The 18,151-nt window shown below is 48.6% G+C and overlaps 3 protein-coding genes across 3 annotated transcripts in view; 1 reads left to right on the top strand and 2 right to left on the bottom strand.

The window, feature by feature from the left end:
- LOC144492871 (ras-related protein Rab-38-like) overlaps window positions 1–18,151 on the bottom strand; it is a 94,084-nt gene that overhangs the window by 15,359 nt on the left and 60,574 nt on the right. The gene's annotated exons all lie outside the window — the stretch shown is intronic.
- Window positions 1–18,151, bottom strand: part of LOC144492869 (uncharacterized) — a 23,725-nt gene continuing 5,574 nt past the window's right edge. Inside the window, exons 2-3 of the mRNA XM_078211414.1 lie at window positions 1,870–2,026; window positions 1–1,444 (exon numbers count right to left, since the gene is read on the bottom strand). Of these exons, the coding sequence (XP_078067540.1) occupies window positions 183–1,346 (1,164 nt within the window). The 5' untranslated portion in view covers window positions 1,347–1,444; window positions 1,870–2,026 and the 3' untranslated portion in view covers window positions 1–182. The remainder of the gene's footprint in view (window positions 1,445–1,869; window positions 2,027–18,151) is intronic.
- LOC144492870 (serine protease 23-like) overlaps window positions 12,775–18,151 on the top strand; it is a 25,969-nt gene continuing 20,592 nt past the window's right edge. The window contains exon 1 of the mRNA XM_078211415.1: window positions 12,775–13,040. The gene's annotated coding sequence lies outside the window, so the exon portion shown is untranslated. The remainder of the gene's footprint in view (window positions 13,041–18,151) is intronic.

Below are 18,151 nucleotides of genomic sequence, written 5' to 3' on the forward strand. Positions count from 1 at the left end.
GGGTGGTGAAAAAACATTTAATTGTAATTAAGGTGTTTAAATAATACATTCTAACATAAAAACTTGTGAATGGAAAATGTTAAGATGCTTAAACATCTTTCGAACCAGTGCAGCCCTTCACCTGTGCCATCTCAGTGCAACTACAACTTCCTAACCTTACATGGCCTACCACTATGTCTCAGTTACTCCCCAGAATGTACATCAGAGGTGAAGGGGGCCAGCTGCCTACCATGCTGCTTGGCCTGTGATGCGTGAGGCGGCCCTTGGTCATGAGGGCCGTGGCCTGCTTCCAAGTATCTGGGATGGTTCCATGACACCCTCTTCATCCCGCTGCCCCGCGAAGCCCCGGTGTCAGGAAGGGGGGAGTCAGAAGGTGTAGCTACAGCCACCGTCTCCTGGCTGGAAGGCCCCAGCATGGACTCGAGCCCTTCCTCCTCCCTTGGAATTCCTGTGGGCCCCTGGGACACTCCATGGGACGGCAGTGCTTCTGCAATGAGCTCCAGAAGTTCCAGCATCACCTGGCACTGCCAGTCCTGGAGGACCACCTGTGTCCTACCCATGGCAGTCAAGCCCTCTGCGATGGCCACTTGAGTCAGGGGCCACCTGTCAATGGCCGCAGCAAGTGCCCTCTGAGACTGGGCCATGCTCTGCAACCCCTCAGCCATGATCCTCTGAGACTGGGCCACGTTCTCAAGGGCTGCTTCCGTAGCCCGCTGTGTCTCAGCGCTATCTCGCTGGATCTCCTGCAAGCTCTTGAGCCTCTCAGCCATGGGCCACAGAACCTCAAGAATCCTGTTCAGTCCCTCAGCTGTAGTCTGCTGTGACTCAGCCATGGCCCTCTGGGACTCTGCTGTGGCTTGCTGTGACTCGGCCATCGCTTGGAGCCTGCCACTCATGGTGAGGATCCTCTGCCTCAGGTTTTCCACTGCAGATGCTCCCCTTGCAGTGTTGGCCTGGGAACCATGCAAGACAGGCAATAGCTGGTCCTCCTGAAAGCTTTGGGACTCCTCCCAACAGCCTCGCAGTTGGTCCAGTGTGGCCGTCAGCCCCTCCTGCATTCCCTGGCTCTGTTGCTGCATCTCCAGCAGCTGAGGTAGAAGTGATCTCAGAGGCCCAGCATGTAGCCTGGGGTCCAGCTGAGTCCTCGCCTCCGGCAGGCCCCCAGAGGCCTCGGATGTTCCCTCCTCCACCCGATGTACATTATCAGGTGCGTCGTGCTCACCAGAGAGTGACCCAGAAGCCTCGCCACTAACTGGACCCACCGACGTGTCAGCATCTGGGATAGTGAGTTGGGAGGTGGAAGCTGACACCAAAGCTGTGCCACCCTTGGAGGTCCCTTCACCCATATCCTCCGAGGACTCGTCTGAGTTGCCTGGACCGGGGTGGGCGGGAGCTGCAGTACGGGCCGGGAGTCCCTAAGGCCCCGGGACGTCCGGATCTGTCCCTGCAACACAGGACACAAGGTTAAGTGCAAGGGAGGGAGAGGAATCCGGGATGCCAAACACGTGATTCGCATTTCTCCATTGAACATAGAACAAAGCACCAAGAAAATTACATCACAGGAACAGGCTCTTTGGCCCTCCAAGCCTGTAGCGACCAGGCCGCCCATCTGATTTGTAACCCCCTACCCTTCCGGGGACCAGATGCCTCTATTCCCATCCCATTCACATAGCTGTAAAGACACACCTTAAAGGTCACTATCGTGTCTGCGTCCGCGACCTCCCCCAGCAGCGAGTTACAGGCACCCACTACCCTCTCTGTGCGAATAAACATGACTCGTACATCTCCTTTAAACCTTGCCCCTCGCACCCGAAACTTGTGCCCCCAAGAAGTTGCCTCAAAATGAGTGTAGGAATGACAGGTGCTCACGTCTTGGCGGCAGCCCGACCATGCTGTCACTGACAACTCGCATCTCCCCTTCTCTTGAGAGCTCCAGCGCCCGCTCCTCAAAGGGGGTGAAGACCCGGAGGTCTGGCTCACCACCCCCTGTCTTCGCCCTCTCACGGGTGTTATGGGCGGTCTTATCCTGTGGAGACAGAAGGAGCCATGAAAGAAATGATGGCGTGAGTACTGCAGAGTATCAGGTGGTTGCCCTTTGGGGGAAAGCGCAGTGGGCCTCTTGGGGGGGGGAATAGGAAGGAGGTGCTTGGGGGTCAGGAGCTGGAAGCATGCAGGGTGCTGGGAATGGGAGGATCTGGGGGAGATTTGGGAGAAGATGCAAGATGGGGTTCAGCACTCACCCTTGCTGCATGGATGAGGTCATTGACGTTTTTCCAGCATTGCTTCCCGGTTCGGGGGGCCACTGCCCTGGCACTGACCGAGGCAGCGACTTCCTCCCAGATTGCATTTCCATCAGCCTCCCTGGGTCTGGGTCCTCCTGGGGGAAGAGAGTGTCCTGCCTCGCCTCTGCTGTATCCAGCAGCCTCCCCAGATCACCCTCAGAAAATCGGGGGGCTGGTCGTGCGCACATTTTGTGCAGGAATGCCTGCCTGTCCATTCTTGAGTTTTTAATGGAGCTGCCCCTCGTTAGGGCAGATCAGCTGCAGGCAGTTTGGCAGAACATTCCAGCAAGTTCCATGCAGTTTGCTTGTTAACATTGAGGGGAAGGCAAGTGAGCACTTGCAGGTGTGCTGATGGGGAGGGGGGGGGGGGGGGGGGGGTGGATCAGTGCCTCAATGATTGGGGACAGGGGAGAGAGAGGGAGGTGTCGCACAGCCATCGGAGTCCGGAGGAGATGGGGGCCTTGTGCGGGAGGGTCCGGGGTGGGGATGAGGGGGATCACTCTGCCTGAGATCAGTGGGGGGAAGGGGGAGGGGCTCGTGATTGGTCTCGATGGTGGGGGTGGGGAGATAAGGGGGTCACTAATGTTGTGGGGGTGGGGCAATGTCTGTGGGGCCGGGGAAGGCATTATCTGGCCCGGGGGGGATGTGGCAGGGGTGCGTCATTCTATCTTTGTTTTTACCGCGCATGCGCAGTTGGTGGCGCCGATCGGAGCTGCAGGATTTTGGGCGCATTAAACTCCTCCCACAGGCTTGTGCAGCGCGATTCGGACTCGCTGATATTTTTTCAGGCACAGTGTGTATGGGGGCGCCTGAGAACGGGTCTAAAAGTCGGATCTGAAACACTCCCAGTTTCAAGTCCATCCAGCACTTAGAATCAAAATGGTAAAATAGGGCCTTCGGTGAGGTGTGTCCCTCGCAGGTTCGGTGCTCTCCACTGCCTGAAAATGAGTGTCAACCTTAAACCCCATGCTCTTATATCACTGTCCCAGTGAAGCGTGTCCCTTTCGCAGGGCCGCTGCTTTCTGCTGCCTGAAAGCGGACACCTAATGGAACACATAATAAATATATCCCTTTGTGATCTGAACTGGAAACTCACATCTTTCATATATTTATTTCTTCACCCACACCAAAGATGGACTGAGTGAACTCATGCTCATCACAAAGCATTAAGCAGTTTGTTTTGCATCAGGTTAAAAAATAGAACCGTTTTAATTAGTAGCATTGATCCTTATCAATAATTTGTGCATTATATAAAAATAATGAACTTGCTAATGCTAGCTAAATTCAGTGGATTGCCTTACTTGATTTATAACTATTTTTCAAACTCATTTGTTCTATATTCCATTCTTCCTCATTTTTTATAATCTGACAGTATTTTCCACGCTCATTTAAAATAAATTGGTTTCAGTGTCAGCTTTTAGTCAAATACCTTTCCTTAAAAGTATAATTCCCAGGCTAACTTGGCAAACACCACAGTTGCATTCAAATGAATAGAGTTGATGAAGCAACAGTGACTGCGAATGATCACTGGAATGCTGAACTATCTTTCATCATCTCCAGCACACTGGTTCAGAGGACCTGACTGAAATTTAATTTATATCTGCAAGTCATGCCACTCTGCATTTCACTTCTGAGCTAAATGTAGCCCAATGGTGGCTTTTGAACAACAACCATTCAAATATAGTCTGAGATGCTGAAATATCTCACACACACACACACACACACACACACACACAGACACACACGGTCTCACACACACACACACACACACACACACAATAAGACTTGGACTTGTGGTGAACCATCGTTGGTTACCACTGTGGGGTTATTCCAATGTTACTGTTGGGTTAGGGTGTTGACACTGTGGGATTAATATACCTGTGGTGGATGCTGTTATGGCACATCCCGGTCGGGCCCCGCCTCCTGGGGAGAGGTATAAGACCCTCTGCCCAGGCGGGACCCCTCCAGTCTGGAATGGTGTACTCGTGTTTAGATAGTTCCATTGTTTGTCAATAAAAGCCTTCAATCGCTGAAGCCTTGTACCTCGTGCTTGATTGTCGCGCATCAATTTTATTGACAAACACAAAACTCTCGACAGTAAAGAGAGTATGGAGCAAATGCTGAAACCAGAGCGTCTGACGCTGGACCCACGTGCGGTCGGCGCCTCTAACACCTTCGACCACTGGCTGAAGTGTTTCGAGGACTACCTGGCGGCCTCTGCAGCAGTTACTACGGACAACGACAGACTCCAGGTCCTCCATGCGAGGGTAAGCGACACGGTCTATCTCGCGATTCGTGCGGCCACCACTTACCCGAGGGCCATCGAGCTCTTGAAAAAACGATACACGAGACCACCCAACGAGATTCACGCTCGTTACCTCCTCGCTACACGACGTCGGCAGTCGGGCGAAACCATGGAGGACTACGCCAATGAGCTCTCGCAGCTTGCCAGGGGCTGCGACTGCAAAGCTGTGTCGGCTGAGCAGTACATGTACGACCTCGCCCGAGATGCGTTTGTAGCAGGGGTAGGGTCCTCGTACATCCGGCTCAAGCTGTTGGAGAAAGGGAATCTCAACCTGACCCAAGCGATGGAGATGGCTGAGATGCTGGAGGCAGCGTCGAAAAGCTTGGCTCTGTACCCCGAAGACCACGTGGAGACAACGTGGCAGGAGCAAGCACAAATCTCTCCTCGCCCCACGGGCTCGCGCTCCCATATCGACCCGACGACGGCGGCAGCTCCAGGCGGCCAACGGTGCTATTTTTGCGGAGGAGCCAAGCATCCACGGCAACAGTGTCCAGCTAAAACGGTGATCTGCAGTCAGTGCGGTAAAAAGGGGCACTACGCGAAAGTCTGCAGATCGAAGCCCAAGAACGGCAGTGCAGCCTGTGACCCTCCAGAACGGAGACAATCTCCATCGGCGTCGCAGTACCCACGAGGTCCGACCACGTGCGAATCCAGGACGACGCCATTGTGGCTGGCGGAGGAGGAGGATGACCACCAGGAGTCGCTACGCTTGGCGCCCTCACCCACGTGCGATTCATGGGGGCGGCCATCTTGGTCGACGACGACCAGCAGGGGTCCTCAGTATCAACCTCGGCTGCCTGCAGTGACGTCCAAGGGCCAACGGTGGCGTCGATCACTCTGGACCAGACAAAGCATCACAGGCTTGACTGTTCGATGATGAACATCAAGGTAAATGGTCGTACTGTGTATTGTCTGTTTGACAGTGGGAGCACCGAGAGTTTTATTCACCCTGACACTGCAAAGAGGTGTGGACTCCGGGTTCTACCTGCCAAACAGACAATTTCTATGGCATCACGGTCCCGGTCTGTACCGATCCAAGGACGTTGTGTGGTAACCCTGGAGGTGCAGGGCACAATTTACGAGCGATACAGGCTCCTTGTGTTGCCGCACCTTTGCGCGCCAATTCTCCTCGGACTAAACTTTATGGTCCACATGAAGAGTGTGATCCTACAGTACGGTGGGCCACTCCCTTCGCTGGCAGAAGGGAATCAGCCGCAGCCTCCAAATTGTCCAAAGCGCCCCGCATGCAATCTTTCCACAAAAAAGATCACCACACCCTCTTTATTTAAGAATCTGGTACCAGGCTGCAAGCCCATCGCTACTAAAAGTAGGCGTTACAGCGCTGAAGACCGGATCTTCATCAGATCTGAGGTTCAGCGGCTTCTCAAAGAAGGGATCATACAGCCCAGTGCTAGTCCGTGGAGAGCGCAGGTTGTGGTGGTTAAAAGCGGGAACAAACCCCGGATGGTCATCGACTACAGTCAGACCATTAACCGTTATACGCAGCTGGATGCGTATCCTCTCCCGCGCATATCTGATATGGTCAATCAGATTGCGCAGTACCGGGTGTTCTCCACCATAGACCTTAAGTCCGCCTACCACCAACTCCCCATCCGCCCAGAGGACCGACAATACACGGCTTTTGAGGCGGATGGTCGTCTGTATCAGTTTCTTAGGGTTCCATTTGGTGTCACCAATGGGGTCTCGGTCTTCCAGCGTGCTATGGACCGAATGGTGGACCAGAACGGGTTGCGGGCTACCTTCCCGTACCTGGATAACGTCACCATCTGCGGCCATGACCAGCAGGACCATGACACAAACCTCCAGAACTTTTTGCGCACTGCGTCTCACCTGAATCTGACCTATAACAGGGAGAAGTGTGTATTCCGTAAGCGCAGGTTAGCTATCCTGGGATACGTGGTGGAAAACGGGGTCATCGGCCCTGATCCAGACCGTATGCGCCCCCTTACTGAACTTCCCTTGCCCGCTAGCGCTAAAGCACTGAGGAGATGCCTCGGCTTCTTCTCTTATTATGCGCAGTGGGTCCCCAACTACGCGGACAAAGCCCGTCCGCTCATCAAGTCCACGACTTTCCCACTCACGCCGGAGGCCCAAATGGCCTTCAAGGCTTTGAAAAGCGACATTGCGAAAGCCACGATGCACGCGGTGGATGAATCCATCCCTTTTCAGGTGGAAAGTGATGCATCGGATTTCGCCCTGGCCGCCACACTGAACCAGGCAGGCAGGCCTGTCGCGTTTTTCTCCCGCACCCTTCAAGGTCCCGAAATTCGCCATCAGCGGTGGAGAAGGAGGCCCAGGCTATTGTGGAGGCCATCAGACACTGGCGCCATTACCTGGCAGGGAAGCGGTTCACCCTGATCACGGATCAACGATCCGTGGCGTTTATGTTCAGTAATACGCAGAGGGGCAAGATCAAGAATGATAAGATCTTGCGGTGGAGAATCAAGCTCTCCACCTATAATTACGATATTATGTATCGTCCAGGGAAACTCAATGAGCCCTCGGATGCCCTCTCGCGCGGAACATGCGCTATCATGCAGGAGGACCGCTTGAACGCCCTCCATAATGACCTGTGCCATCCTGGGGTCACTCGGCTCTACCACTTCATAAAAGCCCGCAACCTGCCCTACTCGGTGGAGGATGTCAGGTCAGTAACGAGAAGCTGTCGGATTTGCGCAGAATGCAAACCGCACTTTTATCGACCTGACCGGGCACAATTGGTCAAGGCCACTCGCCCCTTCGAGAGGCTGAGTGTGGATTTTAAGGGCCCCTTTCCCTCAATGGACCGGAATGTGTACTTTCTCAATATCATAGATGAATACTCCCGGTTCCCGTTTGTTGTCCCCTGTGCGGACACGTCGACTGCCACGGTGATTAAGGCATTCCGTGATCTTTTTACCCTGTTCGGGTACCCCTGCTACATACATAGCGACAGGGGCTCGTCGTTCATGAGTAACGACTTGAGGCAATTCCTGCTCTCATACGGGATTGCCTCTAGTAGAACCACGAGCTACAACCCTAGGGGTAACGGCCAGGTGGAGAGAGAGAATGCTACAGTCTGGAAGGCCGTCCTATTGGCGCTGAAGTCCAGGGGCCTTCCAGTCTCCCGTTGGCAGGAGGTCCTTCCAAATGCGCTTCATTCCATTCGCTCCCTCCTGTGTACGGCAACCAATGCTACTCCCCACGAGAGGATGTTCTCATTCCCTCGGAAGTCGTCCTCGGGGATCTCCTTACCAGCCTGGTTGACGTACCCAGGACCCGTCCTTCTGCGGCGACATGTGAGGGCCCGCAAGTCCGACCCCTTGGTCGAACCGGTCCAACTCCTCCACGCCAACCCTCAGTATGCCTATGTGGCATATCCTGACGGGCGAGAGGACACGGTCTCGATTCGAGACCTGGCGCCCGCAGGGGACGTAGCAACTCCTGTCGCTCCCATACCCCCTGTCACGAATCCCCTATCACTTCTTTCTTCCCCGGACGTGGCGCGGTCAGCACCGGGACCAGTGCATAACAGTTATACTCCCATGTACAGCTTGCCTGAGACTCGGAGATCGGCGCCACCACAGAAGGTACCGGGGTCCCCTGCACCACCGCTTCACCAGGGTCAACCGGCCCGTGAGTCCTCGAGGGGACAGCCGGACGCTGTTTTGGAGAGAATGCCACCGCAAGCATCTGCTCCGGTGTCACAACCGGTGTTGAGGAGATCACAGCGACGGTGCGGTCCTCCAGACCGTCTGGACTTGTAGATTTTTTTTGTATATATGTAATCTGTTTTCGCACCCCGCCGGCCTTTGTTTTCAAAGGAGGGGTGAATGTGGTGAACCATCGTTGGTTACCACTGTGGGGTTATTCCAATGTTACTGTTGGGTTAGGGTGTTGACACTGTGGGGTTGTTATAATGTTGTTGTTGGGCTAGGGTGTTTACACTGTGGGATTAATACACCTGTGGTGGATGCACATCCCGGTCGGGCCCCGCCTCCTGGGGAGAGGTATAAGACCCTCTGCTCAGGCGGGACCCCTCCAGTCTGGAATGGTGTACTCGTGTTTAGATAGTTCCATTGTTTGTCAATAAAAGCCTTCAATCGCTGAAGCCTTGTACCTCGTGCTTGATTGTCGCGCATCAGGACTGAATTTGGATTATTCTTTCTTATTCAAATGGAAGATGCATATACGCAGTTGTCACACATGCCAGACAATTCACTCCTCTCTGGCTCGTGTAAGTCTCACTCAGGCTGCACATCTAAGTAAATCTCATTTAGGTTGAGAACTTTGTCAGCAATTCCAGAGTTCATCCACCACATTTGCATTATAACTTGATTGTAAGAGCACTGAACACCATGGGCGGCTTTTGAATGGACCTACCTTACATTAAGTTGATCTTTCTCCACACCCTAGCTATAACTGTAACATTACATTCTGCACTCTCATTTCCTTCTCTATGAATGGTATGCTTTGTCTGTATAGCGTGCAAGAAACAATACTTTTCACTGTATGCTAATACATGTGGCAAATAAATCAAATTCTCTCAAAAAGTTTCTAAGTGTCATAACGGCAAGTAAACACAGAGCAATCCGTGCCGGTCTCTCAGGCGCGTTACGCTCTGCAATCCTACCACACTCAGTCACTTTTTTGGAGAGTTGGGAGAAATACCACATGATGAAGACAGAGGTCTGAAGGACTTTGTGACTGAGATTGATGACCTATAAGCTGAGTGGACTACCAAGCCAATTTGTAATTTCTGTGTTAGTTGTACCTGGCATTTGATGTGTAATTTATAGTTTATAATCGACTGCAATTTGCCTGTTAATTCAGGTTAAACTTATGCTGATTCTGGGTTTAGGGTATAGGCAACTACCCAAGATAATATTTAATTAGTGTATGCTTTTGACTCTTGTATAGTAAAAAATTATTATTTTTTAAACCATGGAATCTTGTGGCTTCATTCTTTCAGTAAATAACTGGGATTTTGGATTTCTTCTATTTTAAAAAAAAAGTTATTGATCTTGACCAAGATCGTAAAAGGACCTGTGACAGAAACTCACGACCTTGAGGACAGACGTCATCCTTGAATCAAAGGACAGCCGACTACAGTGGCAATGGTGATTTTCATGTAAAGGAAATGAGATGCAGTAAAGTTGCACAGTAACAATATAGGGGCTGATAGTTGAATAACACCAGATTGGAGTGAATTGACTGCTTTTGCCCTTTAACATAGGAGGGGACTGACTTGAGCCTATGTGTGTTAGCTAATAACAAAGCCATTTCTAATATTTCAGTTTGCTCCTGGCAGCAAATCAGATCAAACAAAAAGGTGCACAGACAGGGTGTGGCACAGTCTCACTGAACTAATAAATTATCTACAACTGGAAGGCGCTTTAGAGAAAACCTTATCATGCTGAACTACAGGTGATAAAATCACTGCTAATCTAAAGTTAGAAAATTGTTCAACATCTAGTCTTAGTTGCTTAGCTGCACCTGAAGGTAACCAGATCTGCATACATAGGAATAGAGAACACATCAGAAAATGGTTTTGCCCAAAGGATAAAAACTTTAATCCTGAAACTAAGAGTGAAGGATGGGGTTTTGTAAAGCCTCACAATAGCATCAGAAGGGCTGGTTCTTAAGATACAATAAGAACAATAAGACAAGGGAAATGAAGAAAGACCAGCCACCCTTTCTAGGCCATTCTCTCCATTAAGCCCTATGACATAATGTTCCAAACATTTTCATTCCTGCTTTACTGAAAGATTCCTCTCTATTCCTCAATGATTAGGTAAGTTTAAGCTGAAATGCTACTTTATTCTGTCACTGGACAAACACACTTTTTAGACTGCAAAATGGAGTCAATAGGTGCATCCAAGTGCTACCCTGTGAAAGAAATGGGCTGCACCCATCCCCTCACTCATTGCTGCCATCCACATTCTTCTGGTTAAAGGGTTAAGTGGGACAGACATTAGAATTGGTTCAACACCCTCAAGGGGCTCGATCTTTCGATATCAATCCTCCCTTTGGAGGCTGCACATCGTGGTTGAAAAACTAAACTCTTCAAAGAGAGTGAACAGTTTGTCCTCACCCCAGTTCAGTGCCTAAGTTTAGACAGTGATATTAGTGCTTACATTATGGATGAGTCCATTGCCAGACCAGGACATTACATGACAGATGCATCAGCAGTGCTTATTTTAAAATCTCTTAATCCGGAAGTTATTCAGGCATTTCCAAGTTACAAGGCAATTTGCCAGAACTGAGATGTCCACCTTTGCAAAAGCTCTGCAAAAAATCTCTCTGCCTTATTATCTCGCTTCCCGCTCTCAGAATCATCCTTATTGCCTCCCCTTATGCTTTAAAAAACATCTTAAAATCTGTCTTCCCCAACCTATTTGGTCTTCCTCCTTCTATATCCTTTTCGCACCCAGATTATACCTCTCCCCTGGTAGTGTGCTGTTTTACTTTAGGACCACCATATAAATGTAAGTTGTCACTGTTGTCCTTTTAATAATATGTTTGTGTATAAGATGTATATATATATTTGTAGGAATGTCTCCATTTCTTTTCCTGTATTTGTGTAAAACAATGAGTGAGAACATTTCAACTGCCAGTAGTAGCTTTCAAATTAACCAGTGTCTGTGTCATGCTTATATCAGTTTATATAGACACTGTTCAGTTGAAATGGTTATGCTGACATCAGAAATCCATGGCCTGCAGGCCAAGAAATCATATATCTGTATTGTAACAAGGCCAAAAGTGGACAGACTGTGGCAGAAATAGAAATCTATTGAAAAGCTAGGAAATTTCTCTCAACAACTGTCCTGGCTTAAGTTACTGTCCTATTCTGGCTGAACTGAAAAATAGAACTGCTCTTCAGCTTCTCAGTGCCATCTCCAATGAGTGTTCCTTAAAGTTTCATTCACCAATTTCTCAGCGTATCCATCTCTCCACCACTTCATTTAGACATCAGAGCCGGAGTTTTACCGGCATGCGGGCGAGGCTCGCAGAACACAATTCTCCATTGGCTTCGGGCAGGATTTTACGAGCCTCGCCTGAGCGAGATCATAAAATACCGGTCCAGAAATTGTTTTGCAATTCTCCCAAAGCACTAAGGTGACTCCAGAATAGAAATAGAGTATGGCAGAACTTTTGGGGTGACACGGTGGCACAGCGCCAGGTTCAATTCCAGCCACGGGTCACTGTCTGTGTGGAGTTTGCACGTTCTCCCCGTGTCTGTGTGGTTTCCACCGGGTGATCTGGTCTCCTCCCACAGTCTGAAAGGTGTGCAGGTTAGATGAAATGGCCATGCTAAATTGCCCCTTCATGTCAGCAGGATTAGCAGGCTAAACACGTGGGGTTACAGGGATAGGGATTGGATAGGATTGTTGTTGGTGTAGCCTTGATGGGCAGAATGGCCTCCTTCTGCACTATTGGGATTCTATGATCCTGTGAACTTCAGATAGCTCTCAGGACTGACAGAGTACTTGTAACAGGGAAATAAGTGCCAGTACATAGAATAAAGAGGCGATGAAGAGTCATTTTTAAAGTGTTCTTTGAAACATGCTTTGACTAACAAAAGTTTATTTATTAATGTCACAAGTAGACTTACATTAACACTACAATAAAGTTACTGTGAAAATCCCCTAGTCGCCACACTCTGGCACCTGTTCGGGTACATGGAGGGAGAATTTAGCATGGCCAATGCACCTAACCAGCATGTCTTTCAGACTGTGGGTGGAAACCGGAGCACCTGGAGGAAACCCACGCAGACACGGGGAGAACGTGCAAACTCCACACGGCCAGTGACCCAAGCCGGGAATTGAACCCGGGTCCCTGGCACTGTGAGTCAGCAGTGCTAACCACTGTGCCACCAAACAAAAAATGAAACAAGAAAAAAAGACATCAATATATGTATCAAAATAAATTAAAATGCTATATATCATGCAACTTGCATTCATGTGGTGCCTTTAATGAAATAGAATGCCCTAAAGGCACCTATTCAAACAGCGCACATCAAAACACGTCACATGAAACGTTATGAAGTAACGTGTCTAATAGTCTTGAAGTTGTACTGCATTATCAATCAAACCAGAGCTCTCTGGCACTAGGACCGCAGGGGAAACATTTCAAGGCCATGCTAGGAAACAGTGATTTAAAATGCAAGCTCCCACACAGCCAGTAAGGAAGAAATATTCAAACACAACTAGTGTCTGTGAGCAGCAGAAAGGGAGATTTCAGCAGTCTGGATCTGGCACCGTACGCCAGATGTAACCCCAGAGGCAGAGTTCTGAGCTGGATGTCTGCATTAAAACGGTATTAGCTTAAAGCAGCAGAGACCGAGAGGAGACAACCGATTTGTGAAATGGAAATTGATTTGAATGTACACTGTTTCACACGCAGGCTGGAGTTAAACAAAGAACTGTGATTCTGTTTCCTTAAAGATACAGGTAAGGATTTTTAATCTGATGCGTTGTTGAATTCAGTGCATTCATATTCTTTAAACAAAATATTGAAAATCAAATTGTGGAACTCAGTCACTTGATTATAAATTGCTGCTAACTGGGTTCTGAATGATTATTTTACTAAGAATATTTTAATTCAGATTAATATAAACCGAGTTACAATAAAACTCAATTTTTTGTTCTCGGCCCATGTTAATCATTCATAGAGACTCGTGTTAAAGAAAAAAATACACTTAATGAGGGAAAAGAGATTGTTTTAATGTCTCAAAGCTCAGGTGAATGATCAAGGCCCTTAATGCAGGGCAATGCTGAAAAAAGTACAAGATTAGATAAATCGAGGAGTAGTGCTTTCATGTTGCCAAGTTTGGGTTTTAAAAGTTTCTACAATGTAAATGGAAGGCAAAATTTAAAGAAAGTGAGGATTCAGAAAAAATAGTTTTTAAAAATCTAAAATTGATTCATCTTCTAAATTCTACTGCTGACTCCAGATGATGTCATCAATTGTGACTTTAAATCTGAATAACTGAGTGACAGTTGTGTGTCAGGATAATATTTGAGGAAAACATTTGATTAGCATTTCCACAGCATCAGTGAGCAGTGAAAGAATTTGGTCTATTTGAATTCAGAACAATATGAATGACTGGGAAGAGGTTTAAATCATTAAAATTTCACAGAATGGAAGTGAATGGGAAGTGAATTGCTCCTACGGATGTCAATGGCTGGGTTAGAGCTTGAATCAGTTGCATCTCTGCGTGCAATTCAAAATAAGCGTCACTTTTCACTAGGAGTACATGTTTTTCAGACCTTATCCCCTTCCCCCACCTGTTGTTTGCACCTTATGAATTGTTCCCCTGTATACACAGAGTCTTATCAGAGCTCAGGAATGGTTCCTACCAGGTGCTTGAGTTAAAGTGTAAAAGATATGCAGTAAAAACTCTGCAAAGAGCACAGGGTAATCCAGGAATGAACGACAAGCACCCAGGAAATCTAACTTGTTTCAGCATGAAAATCTGAAGTCACAAATAGCCTCAGCCCTGCAAATAATACAAGCAGCTTTCTTCACCTATTCTTCTGCAGTATGTGGTTATTCTTCCGTTAGTGATAACTTAGACAGAAAAATCTGAAATGCAAGAGTGCCAGCACCTGAAAGGGCAGAAAGATAAATGTTTTTGCTCGAGTCCTTTTGTCAAAATTTCACTGCAAATGCAGAGGGAGTCCCAGCCAACTTCAGATACTGGTCCAGCCTGATTTGTAGTTTTCTCTTTTAATTTAAAATGTCTGTTTGATCAAAACCAAGAGAACTGATTCATATATTTTGTTCACAAGGCATTGTGGTCTGAATAGTTGCCATGCAATAGTGCTTCTAATATTTTTTTATGAACGTTTGGAAGAAATATTGATATTTTCATTAAAACAATGCATTTGGCATATATCTTGTTGTTGGTTATTTGGAAACTATGCGCTGGATTTTTGATCTAGACTTGGAATCATCTCTGGATGCTGAGCCCACACCACATCAGATGTAGACCCTCCTCCCCACCCTGCCCTGTGACATGTGATTTTTCATACAAAAGGCCAATTAGTGGCTAGATGATGTGCACATCATCCAATTAAGGCCAATGGGGAAAACCCCAAAACTGGAGAGCCAACAGGAGGTCCTCAGCAGCAAGAGAGCAGTAGCCTGCCATTGAAGGCAAGGGAGAGAGAGAGAGAGAGAGAGACAGAGAGGGCACCTCACATTGTAAAAATGTTGACCATAGAGAACCCCTCCACAGGACAGTTCTGGGCTACAGCTGTAACCATTTAAAACTCATGTCTATAGAGGTGGGTTGGTTAAAAAGCCCACTGGAGTACTGGAATCTGCTGCAAGGAGCCCACCTCCTATCACTGGCTGAGTTTTGCACCAAAATTCTACTGCCCTGCCCGCCACGGAATCGGAGCAGGTGATGGGCGGACAACGGGAATGTCCGTTAATCTCGGGTGGGAATTTCTGGTTTTGCTCGAGCAAGGCCATAAAATCCCAGCTTTGGTCACTGCCAGTAGCCCACTTGCAGACTGAAAAATTCCAGTCAGTGGGGACGGTCATACCAAAAGAAAATTGGAAGTGATGAACGAGCATGAAAATGGGAGAGAATTATACCTATTTTTTCAGTGAGCTTTCAGACACGATCTTATGACATTTAGTACAAAAAAAGAGTCAAAGTGTGATTCACGCTGGCAGAGTGAGTGGGCAGAGTCCATCCTCGCCAGAAAATTATCTGCTCACACTAGAGGGCGCTGTTGCAGATGTGTACAACTTTCTGTTCTGTGCAACGAACAGAGATCTGCCAACAGAGATCTGCCAGTCCCCTCACCTCCCTGGATATTGCCCCACCTTCCCCAATTGCTGGCTTCCCTGGCCAATTGCCCCCTCCCATCCTCCTTGGATATCGCCCCGATACCTGCCCCAGTCTACCGGGCACCCAAACAACCCCGCCCCCCTGACCCGTTCGCGAGGCTAATCACGCCAGGAATCTGGGGTCAGTAAAATCATGAGAGGCAAGAAACCGGGCATGAACCCAGTTTTGCGCCCCTCTTGCAATCTTACCGGCCGATCGACCAGCGTGATGAGCTGGTAAGATTGCTCCCAGCATATGTGTAGAGCATTAATCAGTTGCTTAATTGCTACTTTTGGCGATACCAACCACTTGTTGAATATAATTTGTTGCTTCGTCCTCAACCTAGCCTTTTGGAAAATTACTCGGGTGCACCCATGCTGGAAAACGGGCACGCCAGCCAGTGGCAGGATATTTTTGCATCCCAACCCCGCATCCTGCCCCGAATCAGACTTCGAATTTCCAACCCTAAGCCTTTCCTGTTTAATATTATTGTGCCAAAAATGACACTGGTCATTCTGATTGTTCATCTTTCCAATAAGAAAGTTTGCCATATTCTTTCGTTCAGACAGTACCGCTTTAAGTTAAAGGAGTGTTGTCACTTCATTGTGCAGTTTAACAGAAAAGAATTGTTGTATTGGGATGTTGCCCATTTCTGGAACAGTTAATAACGGAATGTTCTCAAAAATTCAGGTTTGAGTGCAGCCAGGTTGGCAATGGTTTGCAAGCTAACACCACATGTGTATGTGCTGCGATTGCATGTTCAAGTTTTCATTTCCTGCCTATTGTTTTGAAAGGGGTAAGATTCCCAATGTTATCCCCTTTTCCTTAGCCTCCTCCTTGCAGGAAATTAAAACTTCTCTTAGTATGATTGCACAAGTGCAGTAGTCATTTATTACTCTGTCCAAATTTCCATTCTTCTTGTATAAGTCTCGATAGTAAGTGATGGCAAGTTATTTGGCCATGAAAGACAGCACAGTCAAACCTCATCCAATGTCCACACAAGCACACTTTTCAGCAGGAGTCACTGGATAGTGATTTGGAATGGTTACACAGGCTGACCATCTTTTCCCTAATGCAGGATATTGAACTCAGCTTGGAGCTTCCCATTGCTAAAGATTATTCATCACAGACCTGTTGTCTGCTCAGCAGGTCTGACAGCATCTTCAAAATGATTGTGGTTTTCAAAAGAAGAAATGAAACCACAGGCCGTCAGTCATTGTGGTTATAATCAATGGGGTACTTGAGGTGCATTCAACCATGAAGAGAAATCAACATAAACACAGCTGGCTGGAGGATGAGATAAATCCATTGAGCTGTTAGTTGAATCCTTTAGGAGGCACTGCACATTGAATTTGTTACAGATCAAAGGTTTCCATTGGAATGGAGATGGATTCAAAGATTTCAGCTTACTAGAAAGGCTCAGCAACTTCACATCAAAGTTGTGTGCACAGCTGTGCAGAATGGAAACCCCTCTCCCATAAAATTGACATCTCAGGAAGGATTTTCCGGCTGTGCTCACCCCAAAGCCAGAAGATCCTGCCCGAGGCCAACGGACGTTTGCATGGTCCGTGTCCTGCCTGTTACAACCCCTATGGGGGTGGGGCGGATGGTAAAATTCTGGCCCTTATTTCTGTCAGAGGACTTCAAAGAGGTCTGCCCACACCTGCAGCTTCTGACAGGGAGAAAAGAAAATCTTTGTTGCAAAATGAAGTGCTGCAATGATTTAAAATCCTGCCAGGTAACTAGGGGCATGGAGGTTAAAGTGACCTGGCTACTTCCAAATTTTCACAGCTGACCGGCAGGAATGCAGATGTTGATCCCAGACCTGCCTGAAATCACCATGTCTGCGGTGATCTACAGGTCTGTCAGGGCTGGGAGGGTCAGTCCAACCCTGACACCCACATCCCAGCTGGTAATGGAGAGGTCAACTGCTTGCCCCAGCCCGAGCCCACCCAACACCCAGGACCCTTGAGGGACCCTTCCTCTGCAGCCTGGCATCAGCAGAGGGACAAATGACCACTGGACCTATCTCCTCGAGCTCTCTTGGGGTTCAAGGTGACAGGCAAGGGTGTCAGCACCAGGGTGCCAGGAGGCAGTGCACTGTTGGCACTGCTAAGGCTTGTGGCCTGAAAGGAGGCTGTGGAAGGGTCTGAAGGGGGAAGGGGTGAGTGAGGGGTCTGAGGGGGAAGTGTGGGCTGTGCAGGGGGTTTGAGGGGGAAGCGGCTGAGGGTGAAGTCAGGTCAGGTCACCCTCATGCCTGCATGGTTAGTGGGGGAGAGGTAGCCTGAGGTTTAAGTGGTGGGGGGGAGGATGTCCCTCTTTTCTGATGGGCTGGTGGTGCAGACCCTCAGTATCCAGCACACCATGTCCCTGCTTGTGGTAACACATGTAAAACTTGCCCAGAGCCATTCCTGCTGGCAGGCCGGGTGAATGGCGGGAGGCTGGTGAATGGCCTGTCAAATCCACTAATGATATACAAATTAGTGGGTTTGCATATGCGGGTGGGAACCCAATCAGGGCCAGCGGGGTGAGTCGGGTGAATCCCGATAGCCGTCACGCCCGTCGGGAATCCCGACTGAGGAGGTCGGAGAATGGCCCCCGTACAATCCAGCCCAATGCTTCAAATCATGATGGTCCTCCATCAGAATGCATCCCAACAGAGCAACTCTTTCCTGTTAAAATCCACAAAGGAGTGACAATGTCAGATGATGAGTTCTG

The sequence above is a fragment of the Mustelus asterias genome, chromosome 4, assembly GCF_964213995.1.
Source record: "Mustelus asterias chromosome 4, sMusAst1.hap1.1, whole genome shotgun sequence".
Classification (NCBI taxonomy): domain Eukaryota; kingdom Metazoa; phylum Chordata; class Chondrichthyes; order Carcharhiniformes; family Triakidae; genus Mustelus; species Mustelus asterias.